This window comes from Protomyctophum parallelum, assembly GCF_964188405.1.
Source record: "Protomyctophum parallelum genome assembly, chromosome: 19".
NCBI lineage: Eukaryota > Metazoa > Chordata > Actinopteri > Myctophiformes > Myctophidae > Protomyctophum > Protomyctophum parallelum.
The window spans coordinates 41,016,701-41,035,810 of NC_139717.1; the positions used below are offsets into that span (position 1 = coordinate 41,016,701).

At 42.0% G+C, this 19,110-nt stretch overlaps 2 protein-coding genes across 3 annotated transcripts; one reads left to right on the forward strand and one right to left on the reverse strand.

Moving 5' to 3' along the window:
* The first annotated feature begins 815 nt into the window (after nt 1-815).
* gzf1 (GDNF-inducible zinc finger protein 1) lies at nt 816-7,397 on the forward strand. Its single transcript, XM_083790716.1, has 8 exons — nt 816-867; nt 2,484-3,521; nt 3,960-4,143; nt 4,302-4,471; nt 4,584-4,678; nt 5,410-5,577; nt 6,049-6,206; nt 6,327-7,397. The coding sequence occupies exons 2-8, from the start codon at nt 2,497-2,499 to the stop codon at nt 7,068-7,070; spliced, it is 2,544 nt and encodes an 847-aa protein (XP_083646842.1). The 5' UTR covers nt 816-867; nt 2,484-2,496; the 3' UTR covers nt 7,071-7,397.
* Nucleotides 7,398-7,401: 4 nt separating this feature from the next.
* napbb (N-ethylmaleimide-sensitive factor attachment protein, beta b) lies at nt 7,402-18,798 on the reverse strand. Of its 2 annotated transcripts, XM_083790717.1 has the most exons (11): nt 18,603-18,798; nt 17,298-17,377; nt 16,055-16,171; nt 14,285-14,331; nt 13,849-13,926; nt 13,106-13,161; nt 11,868-11,952; nt 11,645-11,749; nt 10,591-10,659; nt 9,939-9,989; nt 7,402-9,028 (listed from the first exon to the last, which is right to left on the reverse strand). In XM_083790717.1, the coding sequence occupies exons 1-11, from the start codon at nt 18,701-18,703 to the stop codon at nt 8,927-8,929; spliced, it is 891 nt and encodes a 296-aa protein (XP_083646843.1). In that variant the 5' UTR covers nt 18,704-18,798; the 3' UTR covers nt 7,402-8,926. The 2 variants fall into 2 exon arrangements, with proteins under 2 accessions (XP_083646843.1, XP_083646844.1); XM_083790718.1 differs by lacking the exon at nt 14,285-14,331.
* Nucleotides 18,799-19,110: the final 312 nt, after the last annotated feature.

The following is a 19,110-nucleotide window of genomic DNA, read 5'->3' on the forward strand; positions in this document are numbered from 1 at the left end:
TAAATACCTTCCGCTGTAAAGAACGCACTAGGCGCAGTTGTGATGAGGCCACATCATCCCATAGCCCGGATGGACAGTCGGTAGCGCCGTGATTGGTTGTCAAGCAAGCAGACAACGTTGTCGAATTTAAAGTTGACATAAATTTCAACAAATTAATAATGATGACAGTATTGTTGTTGTTCCATTTTATATGCTTAATTTATACACATTGTAGAGGTTGTCTCTTGTGGGGGATAACTTCGGATATGTTAAAATTCTCCCTAGACCATGTGGGTTTTTGATTGATTGATTGAAATATGTATTAACAGTTTGCAGAATTACAGTAGGCCTACATTTCAAGCACAAACTCAATACAAAGACTTCAACGACGTCAAGGACCCCGCGGCAGGAGGCAGAGGCTCAGAGCGCAGACCCCCATTTGAAAATAATATGAGAAGGCTCTAGCAGTGCTTCTCAATTTCAACTATTTAATTTCAGACCCCCATTTAATGACATTTATATCTCTGAGACCCCATTTAAATGGTCATTTAACTCAGAGTGTACAAAAATACAAAATGTTACCATTTTGTACCCACCCATATCATTTAGCTGGGGAACCCCTGGACTGCATACCTGTCAGGCCGAGGCCGCAGAAGCAGAGCAGAGATCTTCCTCTTCCATGAGTTTGTTTGTACAAAAGTAGCTGGAGTTAATGTTATTATAGACAAATTATGGACCAAAAAATCACAAACGTTTCTCAACAGCCAACAGCTGACCACTTTTCCAATTTCCAGACAATCACCCAACCAATCGCAGGGCGCTCGTTCCCCCGGGCTATGGGATGTAGACTCTACCTTTGTGGGGGGCCTCCATTTTAGCGAGCTTACGGTAAGAAAGGTTGTTTCATGACTTTGTAACGTTATCAAACCGTGGACGTTCACCGTGTGTTGTTGTCCGTTAAAGCTGGATTTACTTAAAAGTGACCAATTCTTTTCACAGAATAAATCATGTTAACAGGTCACTATTGTTGTGTCTGCAGGGGCTAACGTTAGCTAATCTTAGGGCTAGCAGATAGCATTGTTTATATAAAATCCAAGTGAACGTCTGTGTTTGTAATGGCAGGGATGGGTATCTATGATTAAAGTCGATGTACAGATCATCATTATTATTATTACAACAACAACAACTCATTACTAGGAGAGGGTGGGTAATTTAAAATGATTTAGTAGAGCATTAGCCTATATAATAAATGTAGCCTACTGTGCCTTTGAGCAGGGCAGTGAACATTGAGGCGTTTTACCAGTGCAACATTCCCATTGTGTGCACCAATTGTGACAACAGGATAAAATAATTAGATATAATTGAGAATGTTCCATACATGTATTCATAAACACAGCCAACAATTGGGACATTTCCGTGGATGGATACATAATGATAATAGCCTACATCTCGGCGGAATTCTTATTTTACAGCAAGTATACGTGTGCTCACCACCAATACACTGCTGCGACTTGTCATCTATAGTTCCATATCCATTTGAAAGTTTTGGAAGAAATTGTGTCAGTCAAATGAAATATCTCTACTTTTCTACGAGATCATTTCCACATTTCTCTGTACAACATGACAGGAGGATGACATTCACATTCACACCAATCTGAATTCTGAACACGTACATTTCCTTTCAAGAGCACGTGTGTACCGTAATTGACGTGTGTTGCTTTTGGTGCAGGGAAATTGTAATTTGTCAATTAGTGTCCCCCCACATACATGCAACAGAGCATGCTTTTGCCTTTTTTAAAACCTTACCCATTTTAACCAAATACATACATATTGATGCTGTTTGAGTGCTGCTGATTGATTGATTGATTGAAATATTTATTAACAGTTTGTAGAATTTACAGTACATTTTAAGCACAAACTCAATACAAAGACTGTCAACTGTGAGTGGACGACCCAATTAAGCATTACACTTGTTTACAACAGGGTCCACATTGTTCAATTCATCAAAACATTTAAAGACATACAAACATTTAGAGACATACAAATAGACATTTCTATGTAGCTAAATTCATCATATGGGAAGCAAAAAAGGGAAAAGATACAATATACAATATATGCTGTTCATGTCATCCTGCCATATAGATTATAGAGATTAGAGAATGTGGTCTGCATGGATCTGGCGGAAAAGTGGTGATATTTAACCAATTACACCTTTTCTGCCAGATGTATTATGAAATGAGGGGATGACCTCAAGTCTCTGCAGTTAATTATTGGACTACACACGGCACTTCAAATTACAGTAGAAATGAATGCCATTGAGATTGATCCTTGTGTGTTCTGTGTATAATATACCGTATAATATACCGGTATGCAATACATGCACTCACTGTAGGGAATATCAGACATAATATTCTAGGGCTAGATCAAGGATCAATAGGCCTTCGTTCACAATTCAGCTAGACACTAATTAAGTTGCATGCCCTTTGTTTTTTTTTGCTCTGTAGCTCTGATAAAAGCATGGATGACGGAGTAGTAAGGCTGTCTTCTAAGAGTCATCATGAGAACATCCTGGGCTCCCTTCATCAGCTGAGGCTGCAAGGGCAGCTGAGTGATGTAACGGTGCTGGTAGATTACCAGGGAGAGACGGAGGAGTTTCCAGCCCACCAAGTGATGCTCGCTGCATCCAGTGGCTACTTCAAGAGGATTCTCCTCTCCCAAGATGCTGCCCCTAGCAAGCTGTTCCTCTCAAACATGCACACTGCAGACTTTTCCACGTTTCTGGAGTTTGTGTACACTGGCAAAGTGGAGGTGGCCAGAGACAAGATCGGCGACGTCCGAGAAGTGGCGGCGATGTTGGACTGCACTGGTCTTTCGGAGGTTTGCAGCGAGGCCCTGGACGCCGGACAATTGGAGGAGCGCCCCGCAGCAGAAACCTTATCTATGGATGAGGACAAATCTGAGCCGGAGGGTACAGACTCTGAGGCGACACAGAAGACTAGGACAAAGAGACCGCCTAGACGGGCCACCCGGAAGCGGTACCTCTCACCGAAGGGCTCGAAGAGAGGGGAGGGCACTTCTAAAAGGTCGAAGGTGAAAAACACGGCCAGGGGTAAAGATGAATCCACACGTGGCGAGGAGGGAGGAGGACCGCGGCTCAGCAGCAGACTGGCTGGCCGTAAGGTCCTCGTGAAGGTCTTAAAGCGGGAAAGAGACAAGGCAGCCAAAGAGGGTTCGGAGAAGAACGCCGACATGGACACTGCTGTTGAAAATACAGCTGAGGTCGAGGACAAAGCTCCACTCCAGGAGAATGACGAGGTTCCACAGGATGTTGTGCCTGCCTCTGACGATGAAGACGATGAGCCAGAGGAGATGCCAGAGGAAGACCCTGGAGATCCTCAAGACCCTCTGTACCTGACCTTGAAGGAAGAGGAAGGGGACGGGGACGCACAGAGGATGCTCAAAAGAGTTTCCAAGGCCCAGTTTGAGTGTGAGAAATGCCAGCGGACATTCCACTACGAGAGAAGCTACATGAAACACATCAGGTGCGACATACTCGGTTGCTGAAGAGTTTTATTCTAAGTCATTGTCCTAACAGTTTGAGACTGCTAATGAGACTGACATCACATACAGTAGCAGCATATACTGTACATTCTGCTTTATATGGCATGTTTACCCTTTTATAATGCTCAACATCAAATATATATTTTCATTTATAATTATATAAAGCATGGAATCATGTTCCAAGTCCAATTTCATCCCAATTAATCTATAGCTGGTTAAATAATTATTTATCTTAAGCATACAATCATGTCAAATAAACCGTGTCTATAAAGCACATTTGCACATACTTAAAGCACATTTCACTTTGAGTCACATTCTATGTAATAATGGAGCACAATTATACAATACATAATTTCTATCGCTATGTGACACATTCAGATGACTGACAGCTGTTTTCCTGTCACTGTGGTTCCCACCAGCACGTACCATGGAGTGAAAGCAGAAGTTGTATACCGCTGCGAGACCTGCCAGCAGACCTTTCGCAACCGCGGCAACCTGAAGATCCACGAGAAACACGTGCACAGTGACGAGCGGCTGTTCAACTGCCAAGTCTGCACCAAGACCTTCAAACGCAAGAAGGACGTCATCCGCCATCAGCGGCAGGTGAGGAGGATTATGCTGCGATTGGCCAAAATCAGTCCAGTAACAAGTTTTTCCTTATACACTTATGTGATTGACAATCAGTGTTCTGTGAGACCAGTTTCTACCTGCACGCTTTTCACGTTTTCCTGGTTCTTCTTTGTGTCATTTGGAACGAACAGGTGCACGAAGGGGGCGGTCAGCGTCACATGTGTCCTCTCTGTGGGAAGGCGCTCAGCTCAAAAACTGCCCTGCTGTTGCACGAGAGAACGCACACCGGCGCCAAACCCTTTGAGTGCACCCTGTGCAATGCCAAATTCACACAGAGCTCTGCCCTCAAAATGCACCACAGGTAAGAGCTACTGACCAGTTCTGCACTTGGTGATGAATGATGAGCCACTCAGGACTGAAATTCACTCTCTTCCCCACCTTTCTTTTTGTTTTGTCTTTTTTTTTATATTCAGGACTCACACAGGAGAGAAGCCATTTGCCTGTGACCAATGTAACGCCAGGTTTACCCAGAAGCACATGCTGTCTTATCATAAGAGATCCCACACTGGTGAGAGATGTCGCAATCACTTTCTGTTTGTGTAGTACCTCTGGCCAGTTGTGAAGTAGATGTGGGCTGCTGACATTTTTAATCATAAGGGTTTTTTATGTTGATTTACAAACCTGACTTAACCGGTAACACAAGCACAGCTATTGAGTGTTTACATTGGTTTCATCTTTCATCAGCTTCAAATTTATGATGTCGCCATATTGGCGACATCATAATCTGGGCTCACACTACAGGATAATGGGGGAAACGTCCACAGGGCATCACAGGGGCGTTCCCTGTTTAAGGCTGGTCGGAACCGATTATCTGCATCTTAAGCCTTCCAATTTGCTCACAAACCCATCAGGGCCACTGATAATTATAAAATATGTTTGATATTTATCTTGGAGCGGAGAGCTGCTTCTGGGATGTGTTTTAAACACATCTGGTGGAATCACAAGCATTGTCTAGAGCAGACCATATGAGTGGAGTGTGAGTAAATACCACTGCACGCTGTTTTCCTCCAGTCCACCACACAGCATAACCGATTACCGGTACACTGGATTAGTCAAAGTATACAGATGTCAAATATCCCCACCACACCTCTGATGAGGAGGAGTCCTCTTTTGAACTGGTCCTCATCAACAGACAACTGGCTCCATGGGTGCTCATGAAGACAAAGCTATCTTACGCACACAGCACCATACTAGACGTCATCGCATTGTTCTCGTTTGTGTTTTTGTCTGGTGTCCTAGGAGAGAAGCCCTTCATGTGTGAGGCCTGTGGGAAAAGCTTTGCGTCCAAGGAGTACCTGAGGCACCACTCCAACATCCACACTGGCTCCAGGCCATACAAGTGTGAACAGTGTGGTCGAGGCTTTGCTCAGAGAAACTCTCTCCATCAGCATCTAAAGATACACACAGGTAATAACCGTGGCTCTGCAAGAGGCTAGCTGTCTATGATGGTCTGTGTGTGTGTGTCTCTGTCCGGAGATAATCTCGTGAATCGCTGGATTGATTAGACCACATTCGTGTAGATACTGCCAGTAGGCTACAGAAGCACCTCCACTAATCTTTTTCACAAATGTTTTATACTGTGAAATATTTCACTTTAAATGTATGATAGAAAAAGGGTCTGGGATCGTGCAGCATTCAAAATAATTGAATCATGTCATAGATAAAGTCTTGTTACTGATGAACACACGAAGTCCAAGATCCACATTTTTGTGTGGATCTCAAGACATACTGTAAATACAGACAAACCATGTCCTAAATTCCATCTGCACATGTTGTAATTTGCACTGAGGCATGTCTTGTTTCCTGACTGGGAAATCAGGATTTATTTTGTCATTAGTTTCTTCACTGTTGTCTCTATATCTCATCTGGCATTGGTAGGCGAGCGTCCATACAGCTGTAAGGAATGTGACAAGCAGTTCACCCAACTCAATGCCCTCCAGAGGCACCAGCGCATCCATACAGGGGAGAAACCCTACATGTGTGGCCTTTGTAACCGCACCTTCACAGACAAGTCCACAGTTCGCAGGCACACCATGGTGAGATACTGTATATTCTTTCTCTATTTTGGGGCCATTATTGCCCTTTAAGAAACGAGCGGTTCTCCATTGATAATGTTTTGACAAGGTAAAATATAACATCAGTGCATTCAAATCCAGACGCATGACACAGACGCCCCCTGGAAGAATTACCTGGTGGTGCTGGATGGAAATATCGAGGACAGGAAACCCCAAGATTCCGCCAAGGTGAAAGCAGAAAGCACAGCAGCAGGGGAGAATGTGAGCAGTGCCGGAAGCGATGGCGCCGGAGGCAGCAGCGTCAGTGGTGGTGGCGTTAGTGGTGCGTCTTCGGCCCAGAACACTGTGGTGCCAGCTGAGCCGCTAGAGCCGGTCACTTTGTCAGCCAACTGGGCCAGTCACGGTGGCCTGGGTGGCATCATTGTCATCCACGGCGAGGTCCCACCAGGGACACAGTTCCAGCCCATCATGACCACCGACGGCACAGGGGCTAGTGTCATTTCCATAGACGGTTCGACCATCTCCGTCCCTTTCTCTATACCCGTCTGCATGGCCCACCCTCTCCCCGTGTCCTCTGCTGCCGTCATGTCTTCTTCCTCTCCCTGCGTACCCGTCTCGGAAGACATGCTGGCCTCGGTTTCAGTGCTCCCAGCTGTGTCGAGCGCTTCGGTCCTGGAAGCCGTTGTCTCGCAGACCATTTTGGCCCCGGCTCCCGAGGCGGACGTTTTGAACGACATTCAGACTTTGATCATCGGCGAGGAGGAGTGTGATGTGGAACAGCCAGCCACCACAGACGAGCAACAAAGGACAGCAGAGCAAATTAATTCTGAGGAAACACCAGAGGAAGTCCCCACTGACAATACTGAGATTTGTGTAAAATCTTAAATCGCGGTGTCAAACTAAATCCACTTCACTTCATCTTATCAGTAATTTTAATGTATTTTGTACCTGGTTGATTGTGACTGAAGCAATGCTTGAAGGTATCATTTCAGTGCAATGTTCTGACAACGGGCAGAAATGCACCTACTTTGTTTTAATCAGCCTTGAGTGAAACTCATATTTAATTTTATGTCTCAGACTGTGGCCACACAATCTAGAGTCTAGACTGCCAGGAGTAGTCTCTGTGTACTGTACTTACTTTGAAATATATCTAATGAGCTTGCACATGGCATGGAATTGCCGTTTGATGTACAATAAAAGTTATTTAAAGCAGATATCCAGTAATGTCATAATTGCCTTTGTAATGAGCCGTAATGAACAGCAAAAAGACAAGGGGTTGTTTGGGAGATAAATGTCTTTAATTTTGTCCATTCGAACAAGCATACAGCTCAAGTCATAACAAGTACACTGTTATTCTTTCTGGAAGAAGCTTGATAAGTAGGATGACTGACTCTTCAGTAAAAACTTTGGTGCGGCTCACTAGTACACAAAGTACAACACTAAACTATACACAATGGCATGCTTAGTAACTGGCCATTTGGAAGGTGCACTACATTAGCAAACCTTCAATGATACAGCTAAGTTCACAATACAATACAGCACAATATGAGTGGTGGGTGATGGTGTATTTTCTTTTTCTTACGTAAAAGAGTAGGGGGAGAATTCTTCATTCAAAAAATACAGTTTTTCCACAGAAACTATAAATCATGGCTTATAGATTCACACATTCAAAATTAATATTACACTGGTCGATCCACTCACAAATAAGGAATAGTATGTTCAGAAAAAGCATTGGTGTGAGATACTTGTAGACTTGGTGTTCTAACAGTCTACATTACTTTGCATTAATCTTTTGTGAAGTCAAGTCTCTTCCTGTTGGAAAGAGTATTCTATTTTTATGACTGAAATAACAATTCTGATTAAGGATGTAATTTAGTTAAAGAACAATTATGATATTAAGGATGTCATTCTGTCTACCTTGGACCTCAAAAATACACTTACTGATAATACATTTGTCAAATGGAAGCCATGCACAATAGGCATTGGATTGACAATTAAACAATATCTTGTAAAGAAAATAAATATTTAACAAAAACTACATAGAAATTTATATTTGACTAACAAAGAACTGATTGTACAAATCATGTCAATACTAACATCAGATGCGCCTCTCCAATGCCACATGAGGTAAGCCCCTGGGGTCACTCCTTATTAACGAAGGGGAAATGCAGCTAACCTTTAACCACTTAAACCCTGATATTATGCTTTGTTTGGGATTCCCCAGGGGTCTATGCTGTACTTGGTCCCCTTTTTGTCCTCGCTCTACAAATCACAACAGAAATAGATCTACAAGCTCAAAACGCATCACAAGTTGAACAACTGAGGGTTTGCGTCCAGACTGGCTTTCAAGGCGTTGCGATAGGGAGCCCTCACAGAATCAAAAATCAAATGTGTAAATTAACAGAAAATACTTCTCCTGAAATGATATATGGATTGCAGCAGTTAATAATTCTGATGTACTCTGTAAGAGGGGGACCTGGGTTGGCTAGTTCACAAAAAAAAGAAAATGTAATGAGTGAAGGGATGAGTGAGGGTTATGCCTGATTCATACTTTGATGCACATTGTGTCGCACACTGCAAATAGCCAATTTACATGCTTGTAGATCTGCTTTTGTAGGTGCGTGACACCAGTATGCAAAGAAATATAACTCAGACTTTAGTGTATAGGTGATGGGGTAGCATGCCGTTATGGAGTCCACCCTCCATGCTGCGTTTGCACCCTGTGGTGTCTCTCTCCCTCGTCACTTGAGGTCCCCTTCGTCACCCTGGATGGTCTTTTTGATGCGCAACAGCAGGGTGGTGTGCCACTGGTCCAGACGAGAGATGGAGTCATACTCCTTCACCTACACACAGATGGAGAAGGGCTCGATATACAGGGCCATCTCAATGAATTAGAATATTTTGTAAAAGTTCATTTTCTTCCGTAATATAATTTAAAAAGTGAAACTTCCATACACAGTACATGTAGTGCTGTGTCGCACACCGATGCACATATTAACATATTCATGTAAACTGTCTGACATGTTTGATGGATTTTTGCTTTTAGATGACATGAAATTAATACAATTAATTATATATAATTCTGGCTAGGCGTGTTAATTTCAATTCTTGAATGTATCTCCATTTTATAAACCGTTCATATTCTTGTTAATCCATGACACAGCAGAATCCAACTATTGACAACGATGCGGTGAGCTTTTAGCCTGGTAGAACCACTCCCCTTCTCTCTGGGATCTCTCAGGCAGAGACGATGTACTCCGGTTGAATTCTGAGCGATATGCAGCTGTATGGGGCCGCTGGAGGCGGGATCAACGCGAGACTTATGACATATTGAAGCGCTGCCACAGCGCAATGTAAACACAACCTAACAAGACTACAACTCGAAATTATTAGGGAGATATCAGATTTTTGTCCCGCTGCTTCCGGGTTCATCGTTTCTGCCTGAGAGATCCCAGATGCAGGCAGGAGGAGGGAACTTGTGAACTCAGTACTGCCGCAATCTGTCGGAGTCAGGTTAGTGAGCTTTACCAGATCCATCCATATATCCAGTTTGGTACTAGGGTGGAATCAATATGTTGATGATTTGGGGGCCCTGTCATGTTTTAATACGGTAAGACAGCAGTAAGAGTGATAAGATTTGATCACTCACTAGAAGACAAATACACAATGACTCATGGTCAGGAGTGTTATTATGAGTGATGTAAACAAGACCTAGTTTTAGGTTGGAAAACTGCACAACTCTCACAGACTTACCGCGTCCGTGAATGCCTCCGCATTCTGTTCCTCATGGGCATCCAGGAGTTTCTGCAAAACAGGAAATGTAGATTAGCCGACCAACCTGCTCTCACTAGTAGGGCTAAAAAGAAATGTGTTATGTTGTTGTGTGTATGTTTGTGTACATTGTGTACACTTGAAATGTAATACCATAGTTTAAAAGCATGAGTGTTCATGAAATGTGCCAGAACAACGCTGGCAGTTTTATTACAGGACAATACATTGTGGGTTCAGATCATTCATGTCTGGATAGCTCAGTCAGTAGAGTTCTCGTCTTTGGACCGCAAGTTCATGGGTTCGATACTGGTCACCGCCAACTCAGTGTATGAGTAGTAGCACAGCTTGTCGTGCGGGAAGTACTGGCAGCTGATGGTAGGTGCGGCCCTCCACCACCTCAGCAATCCACCTCCCAGGGGTCTAGCGCATTGTTACGGGGACAGACTCCTGTGTGTTACCGGCTGATACCTACAATAAGCCACTCCCGACCTACCTACCTCAGATGATTCCACTATATGGTATAATAATTATAACTATTAATTCGGACACCACTACAAACGGACGAACAGACATCGTCATAGAGTTAAAGTACAAAACAAACACACCCTTCTGTTAAGTATGAACAGCTAGGTACCTTCAAGAGCTTGCATTCCCTCGAGTCTGAGAAGGCTGGAAACATCTCCTCATACTTCTCAACGGCGATCTGTGGAGACAGAGATTTCTTTATGGAGTGTTTCCTGTGTTACTGGAACAGGACATCGAAGAGTGACGGGAAAGATGGACACGACAGCAAACACAGGAATCATATCCTTGCCGCAACGTGGTCGAATAACGGAAATATCTACAACCTCATAACATGTCTCAATGTGAAATGTTGTGAATCTGGTATTTTCGAAGAATGCTTAAAGCAGTGTCAGAGAATTTGGATTATAGATCTTTTTAGTAGTAACCATTGAGTTACATCATGGCAAGACAACTACACAAACCAAAATTCTTCTTTTATTCTTTACTCAGAGCTCCATTAGCTGCCATCAAAGCAAGCAGCTACTCTTCCTGGGGTCCACAACAAATGAATACAAAATTCTTCACTTACATATAACAAAACATATTAAAACATGAAACAGTCTTAATAGAAACAGTAAGTACAGTAAAAAGAAAACTAAGCAGCACAACCCATCAAAAAAATAACATTTCTTCGATGTTACTTCGAAGCTTGATTGTTTACTATAAAAAAGAATACCTAAAGAAACACTAATTGTATGCCAACCTCTCCTCTACTGAGCCATGAGAGACTGATATGCAATTCCTCAGCATTCTGCCTCGCTCACACCCAATGGACAGTGCAGTCAAGCGCAAGCCTTGCAGCTTTATTCTGAGCTAATTGAAGCTTACACAGATGTTTTTTGTCTGCACTCGACCATACTGCAGAGCAGTAATGAAAGTGCACCGTCAAGGCTGGGGTAAAAAAAAAGGTAAACACAATGTATGCATGATAATGCATGATATTCCTCTACCTATTTCTTGGTCACTTCTCATCATACTGGGAGTGAGTTACGTACTCTAATTCCGTTCCGTTTCACATGGGTTCTGCCCTCTATCACTCAATCACTCTATGGTTGCTTAACTATGTCCACAATTGAATAAATCACAGAATCATTTAATAAGTCATACTGGTGGCAAGAACTTGCCTTAGCGTTCAGTTCGTCCACAATAAAATGACACAGGGAGGCTTTGAAGAAGTACTCTTTTGCGCTGTATTTCAGTAGTGGGTTGTCCATAGTGTTGGCTCCGACCTGCACAAACGCAAAACAAAGACGTTACGCAAGCAGAAAGAATACGCTTATTAGCTCTCGCAAGCTGTGCCGATCGGCTCACAAAGTACAAAAATAATACTAGAGTGGTCAGACCTACCTGCTCATAAATCTCAATGGCCTTCTGGTACTGTTCCAACTGAGCGCTGTAGGAACCCACCTTCAGCAGACACTTGTTGGCAGAGCTAACACAAAGACAGGGCATATTGAGAAACTGGACTCAAAGCATATACCAGTTGCCGTCAGGCAGAAACCTTGTATGCCCATATTTAATCTATTTATGTATATTTCTCGATTGTGTCACAGAAAAAAAAATCTACAAGCTCACGAGGCACTGCATCATGATGTGTTGTGAATTTGTGGATTGGCTGTTTTACTCTTTAAAAGATGTTGAAAATGTTTGCAAGATAATTGCAAGACCAAAATAGGGAGATCAGGTTGAAAGTTGAATGTCTGACTGTGGGCTTTTATAAATATTTAACCAATGAAAAGTATTAACAAGAGCTTGTGACTAAATAATAACTACATTGGATCCATTGGAACACAGGTTCTTTTTTCCATTTCCTGAAACATTTTGGACAAACAAGGTTATGTGACCTGCTGTGTTGCAAACAAAAGAAAGTCATGTCTTGGTATCATCAATGCATCACATTGTTCAGCTGAAAGTCACATTATTCCTGGCAGACAACCACATGATCCTAGGATTAAGTAAACATTAGGCGTGACTCCTCTGTCCTCCATCGTGTTTTCAGGTTTAGTATAAAGACTGTACAACAACTTCTACTACAGCATGCCTCGTCCCAGGACTCCTTGGTACCTCGCTCCGTTTTTGACGTGAAGACAACAGCCCAATTTGCGCATAAATCGCTGTTGCTGTATGTTCATCTGTGTCATAATGCTACAGTACAAGCACATTATGCCTAATTTATAGGCATATGAATCAGTATGAATCAGGCTTTAGAGTGGCTGGCAGAGGAATAATGAGTGCTGACACTAATGACATGAAGAGGAAGCTCAATGATACTGTAGTGACAACTAGAAAAGATCCTTAAGATGCCTCGCCACTTAGTACGAAAACTATTCAACATTCATCTGGACAGGACAGAGGAGCGCACAGCGAGCAGTCAGAGAATGAGAACCATCGCTTATGTTTCAGTGCAATTCTATATTTAGACTTTAGAATTGTATGCATTTAATACAATATTTAAAACGTGTAAAGAGATAAATATAACATTTGTGTATTCTGTATATCCATCCCTTATTGTACATTATTATTATTATTGTAGTACATTTCCTATTGCTTTAACGCTATGATGTGGTGTGGAGCAGAAATGGTACCTGTTTGACTCCTCTCCTTTGTAATAATCTGCTGCCTGCTCATAATGTGCAATGGCCTGTGAAAAAAAAAGGAAGATGAACTTTAAAGAGATCCTTCAGATTAACAGGTTTAACCACTCTAATGTTAGTCACTCACCATGACTGATTAAGACTCATTTCATGATTACAGTAGAGTACAAACACCATACTGTGCATGTGCAGTAAGCATGCACAGGGTGGCATCATGCATACAAACAACTCATGCATTTGATTGTCAATGTACACCAGTGGTTCTCAACCAGTGGTCTGGGGACCACCAGTGGTCCTTGAGGGGGTTCCAGGTGGTCCAGAAATGATGGAAAGTTGGTAAACAAATGGGCCCTTATAGATCTTTAACTCTTGAGAGTGTAAAATGAAACCAAATTGGTTACATTTTTGTTAAACATCGGCATTACTTAAATTACAAGAAGTCTACACAATTAGAGAATGTAAAATAATTGTTATTTTGATCAACGTCTGCCTGTTATCTCTCCTATGGTACCACATATATACAATACAGCATGGAATTGTGGAGAAAATCATATCCAAAGATGACAAAATTCTTGGGTCTGTGAAGCTAAATCTCATCAAACGGTGGTCCGTGGCTCAAATGCAGAATAAATAATGGGCTTTGATATGAAAATGGTTGAAAACCACTGTTGTACACGCGCAGTCACATAAAGGAGGTACACTCCTACGTAACACATCCACCCACAAACACCCACCTTTTCGATGTCCACCAGTTCGGACTCGTAGATCTCTGCGATGCTGATGTGGTGCTTGGCTGCGATGGTGAACCTTCCCTGGAGATGGAGGGAAAGGTCTTTACTAACCCAGAGGCGCCACGCAACCCTCAAGTAGTACTGCTGCTGCGGTGTGACTGACAGGTGACACAATGGCATGCTACACTACACACATCTCTAGAGATGACTCAAATCTGTAAAACATGTTCACAATAATGCAGGTGGCCTAATATTGACATTTCTTTTATTAGAATATTTAGATTTTGCGAGAGGATTCTGGTCATAGGGAAAAGTATCTTGTCAGCACAACAATAAACAGATGTGCACACCATTCAAGAAAAGCGAAGGCTAAATGAACAAGAATGAAGATATGCAACATAGGCAGAATGGCTAGTTTGTGTCTGTGCATGCATCTTACCATGTCTGTGTATATATCGATGGCCGCATTTAAACACTTGATTGCCTCTATTGGCCGCATTAAGAGAAGAGGAGGGCACAGTTAAAGACACGCTGCATTGGTTAGCTTTGTTCAAATCAGACCGATTGGTTAACCCAGTGAGGAGTATGTACGGACTGTCAAGAGTTTTGCATGGGGTTTACCTATAATGACATGCCCAAAATATGGACGTCGGGTGCAGCACAGCACTTTAATGCCACGCTGAAAGTGTGAATTAAAACACAGAAATGGAACTATAATTTTAAACCAAAGGACTGTTCCATCTCTTCACTGGACATAAAGGCAGAATATACTGGATAAACTTGTAATACAGTGCTATGAAAGAGCCCTGTGATCTAGTTGGGACAAACAGAGGTAATAGAATAAAAGCTCTTCCTTCAATCTCCTATGACAAAACTTGATCTGCTGCCGATGGAGGTGGGGGGTGGGTATTAAAGGCCACATATGCATTCTGCACAGCAGACGCACACTTCAGAGACAGAGCAATAAACAAAGCAGCACAGGGGACAAACAGCACAGGGATCAATTGAAAACAAGATCCAAATGAAGAGCAACATCTTCAACACATTCATCACTTGCTCTCCACCAGTAAGGTGAGATGGACTGAGAAACGTAAGACAACGTTTTTGCCTGATAACGAGGTCACAGGCTGGTATCTGCAGTCTGTGGCTGAATGTCCTAATTGAACAAATTATGTTACGTTGCTGCAATATGCTCAGACCACCAGGGGACCTCCTCTGAATCTCTGAGCTCCTCTCACCTACTCTCTCCCTCTCCATTTGTCCACAATCACAATTCTTTTGTGTTTTCTTGCCTGCAGTTTGAGTGTTTCCATAGACAATGGCTTATTATTAGTCATTGTTTGGTTTGCGAGAGGGAGGACGGGACACAAAGATGCTAGTAAGCAATCTGTCAGGGAAGAGGGAAGATGACCGCCCACAGAGACAGGTTCTGTTTGAGATTTCCTCCCATTGAAGGGGAGTTTTTCCTTGCTCATGGGGGAATTGTTGGGTTTTTGTAAATTTGCCTCCCTTCAACAGTCCCACAGTCATTGTCCTCCCTGTCAAGTGACAGAGAGGGCCCAAGCCAACGGTGGAGGTTAGCAGTGACAAGAACCAATGAAAACCATCCAAAATTGTTTCAGGAGAGAGAAAGAGTAATGTCAAAAAGATATAAAAAAAAAATCAAACCCGTGTTGTTTGCACCGTTTGTTTTACATCACCATTACATCACCTAATCAACATGAGTTAGACTTTAATATTAATATTTAATATTAGCGCCCCTCACTTCACACGGGTGTGATTTTCAATGTTTGTCTAAGGAAAAATAAACCTGTATATAGGTCCAGGCACTCTGGGTGGACAGAGATTCTGCCAATGTAGCTGAGAAAGGCTGTCCTTGTGACCTGGCATTTTCTTAAACTTGTTTTGGCCACATCATGTGTTTACATAGACCGAGTAACAGCCAATAATAACTATCCCCTTTATAAAATGATCATTATGACACGTCTAGCACTTTATTTGAACATTACAATGCTAAACAAAAGTAGCTGCAGCACAACTGAAAAATGTCCTACTGTATATATTTTTGTATTCTAGGATTTATACGACATATATATACTGTACAACAAATACATTTTAGAATGTCAGTATCGTACACAAATCTTTAAAATAAAAACCTATGTGATGTGAGGTTTAGACATAAATGTAATGAGGAAACTTCTCATCTCACCATTGGGGTCTGCCTTTTTGAAAGCGTTTCCTGCATCGATGTAACTGACGGCACAGTCATGTTTGTTCTGGAGTTGCAAGTGCAGGCGAGCCGCCTTGCAAAAAGCATTTCCAGCACCTGGACACAGAACACACAGAAGAGGTTATGAAGCTGGTGATAAAAACAAAACAAATGATCCCTTGTAAATCATGTAAATGTAATAAGATGATAATGATCCCACAGAACAGTTTACTGCTGTACACATCGACCGTTTACTTTTTGACGGTTTGTCAAACAGCATTTTCAAGTTTACAAGGGACCAAAGTGTAAAAGTAAAACCATAATGTGAAAGTTGTATAGTAGCTACACATAGTAGATTACAATCTATAAGCGTAATAATAATAGTGATAATAATAATGCTGCAAAGTAGTTTGTTTTGCACTTAAAGTTTAAGAATTTCTTTTTCATTTCCAGTATTTCCATTTGGCCAAAAAATGCTAGTCGACATGACAGAAGCCAGTTTTCTGATGCAGGGTATTTTACCTGTATAGTCGGTATTCACCACTGAACACCAAACTGTGATTTATGCAGCATTGTACACAAACGGCTAACTTTCCATTAATTCATTGGCTATCGCCCAATCGCCCACTATCGCCGGGCGACGTGGCCCAAGAGATGAATTATTTTTATCTTTTCGGCCGACATCCCTCCACCCACTTTTCAACCATCGCCTGTTCGCCTGCTATCGCCTCTATCCCAGTAGTTGCCGGGTCCCATTGACAAATAATGCACTTCCGGAAAATCGTCTGGCTGTCGCCGTACTGTAACTCTCCCCATGAAATGAACTACTGCATCTAGGGATGCACCGAAAGGGAAATTCTTGGCCGAATACCGAATATAGGAAACAGTTGGCCGAAAACCGAATATCCGAATATGATTAATACTATACATAAAAAATAAATGGTTATGGCAAAACCTAACTTAAATAATAATCACTATTATGGGTCCATAAAACATTTATTCAGCTCTTTTGAATGCATTAATTGCATACACTATTCGGTGATATATTTTCTACCGAAACCGAATAGGCCGAAAATGCGTTTTTAGCCATTTTCTGCCGAATATTTTCTGCGGTCGAATATTCGGTGCATCACTAACTGCAACGATCTCTCTGGTACTGTATTTTGGAACTTACTACTTTGATTAAATGTACTGATAATTACAACGTGATGTGTTTGTGACAACAATACAGGTGTCATCATACCGGTCCAGTTCTTGGCCATCTTGAACATGTTGGCTGCTCTGCAGTACATCTCACAGGCCTCTTCGACTTTGTGCGGTCCGCTACTCAAATAGAAAACAGAGAAAGGAAACACACTCAAACACATATTTTAACAATAGCTTATTTCTCGGCCCACAACAATTCACACTGACGTCAAGCTTGTTTGCCTGTCAATATTCGTCACTGTAAATCTCACTGTGGCTTTATCATCAAACAGGGAACCCCCTGGGAGCCCTCTGAAGCTGTCATCCAATCAGGATAGTAGACATCACTGCTGCAGCTGCCTGGCCACTGTGCACAGTCTGTCTAAAGGTCCTCCAGAGTGAATAAGCACAATACAGCCCAATGACAACAGCATCATCATCTGGGTCACCTACCACTGAGGGTTGGAAAACTAAACACTGAGTCACAGAGCCACTGGCTGTTTTAGGTTTTGTCCTTGGATGCATCTTACTCACTGCGGTTCAATTCTTGCACGCATTAATTATTTTACTTTTACTCTTCATGAATACAGTCATTATTATTAATACTGTATCTATATTATTATAATTATAAATTGCATGTTATCATGAAATGTTTGCAAATCAAATAAAACCTGGACATATTGGGGTATTTACCTACAATTTTGAAAGGCAACCATGTAGGTTAACATCAGATCATGTATTTGCTACTTCACCCAAAATGACTTACTGACTTCAACACATAAAACCATGCAAATAGTGATTAAAGGCTCAATCTAAAGATTGCTTTAAACATTCTTAAAGGTTTTGATTTGTAGATAGAACATATGGGATTTCTTAACCCGGTCATAAATCAACGTAGTAGGTCTGTTTTACTCATGTGTTTACAAACCTTACACACATAAACAAAGCCATTGCACCCCCATTTGTATTAGTCCTTCAAGAGATGTGTCAAGCCCGTTTTTCCACTGCCATTTTATAATTGTGGCGGTGCAGGCTACTAATGTAGGTTCGCATCAGTTACAGCTTCATAGTCATCTCAAATATGGCCGAGTCTGACATGCATAAACCATTTTGTTTACATGACCATGCAGCTGCTGCCTACCCAGGCTCATTCATTGATCTCATAAAACGTCTCCCTGTAATCATATAATGCAATATACAGCTCAGCCACCTATTTGTACATACACCTATTTGTCAGATCTCACAAGTGCACAGAAAACAACACTGAAAATGTGTCTGTGTAGCTTGTCATGATCGAGCGTATTATGCTAACATTTGACCAGAGAGCTACAGTAGCTGCTTGTTTGGTGCAATGATGCCTTACCCTCCAAACATCCCTCCCATGAGAGAGCCAGATGACTTGATTTTCTTATCGGCATCAGCCATTAGTTGAATCGCTTCCTTTTCCTTCCCGGAGTTGTCCATTTTTGCTGTATTCAATGCAAAACACCAGCTAACAAACAGTAAGGTTTAAACGGCACAGGATTCAGCTTTAGCTACTAGTGCGGATTACAGTCAGTCAGTCACTCGATGGATGGGTTTATGATGCGTAGGCGTGCACGGCACCCATAGAGGGCGTGCACCCACCTGGCTTTGGAGATCGCGAAGCATTATGGGATTTGACGTTTAGCATTGCAAATAAATAAGCCAGGTTTTAATTTAAATAACAAATTATCCTTAGTATTTCACATGAACTGAAAGTGTGTTTTCTGCAAGACGGATAATGTTTAACTGACTATATGTTTATTACGTTTGGTTTGTTTTCACACCTCCACATTACAGCAAAGTACCAACCAAGCCGCATAAGGAAAGGAAAGTAGACCCACATCCAT

What these genes read in the sequence shown, in the direction of transcription:
- gzf1 (XM_083790716.1), top strand. Translation starts at nt 2,497, where the DNA reads ATGGATGACGGAGTAGTAAGGCTGTCTTCTAAGAGTCATCATGAGAAC. An exon ending in TCATAAGAGATCCCACACTG is followed by an intron (nt 4,679 to 5,409) that starts GTGAGAGATGTC and finishes CTGGTGTCCTAG; the next exon opens with GAGAGAAGCCCTTCATGTGT. An exon ending in CAGTTCGCAGGCACACCATG is followed by an intron (nt 6,207 to 6,326) that starts GTGAGATACTGT and finishes ATTCAAATCCAG; the next exon opens with ACGCATGACACAGACGCCCC.
- napbb (XM_083790717.1), bottom strand. Translation starts at nt 18,703, where the DNA reads ATGGACAACTCCGGGAAGGAAAAGGAAGCGATTCAACTAATGGCTGAT. An exon ending in ATGGGAGGGATGTTTGGAGG is followed by an intron (nt 17,378 to 18,602) that starts GTAAGGCATCAT and finishes CTATTTGAGTAG; the next exon opens with CGGACCGCACAAAGTCGAAG. An exon ending in AACTGGTGGACATCGAAAAG is followed by an intron (nt 13,162 to 13,848) that starts GTGGGTGTTTGT and finishes TTTTTTTCACAG; the next exon opens with GCCATTGCACATTATGAGCA.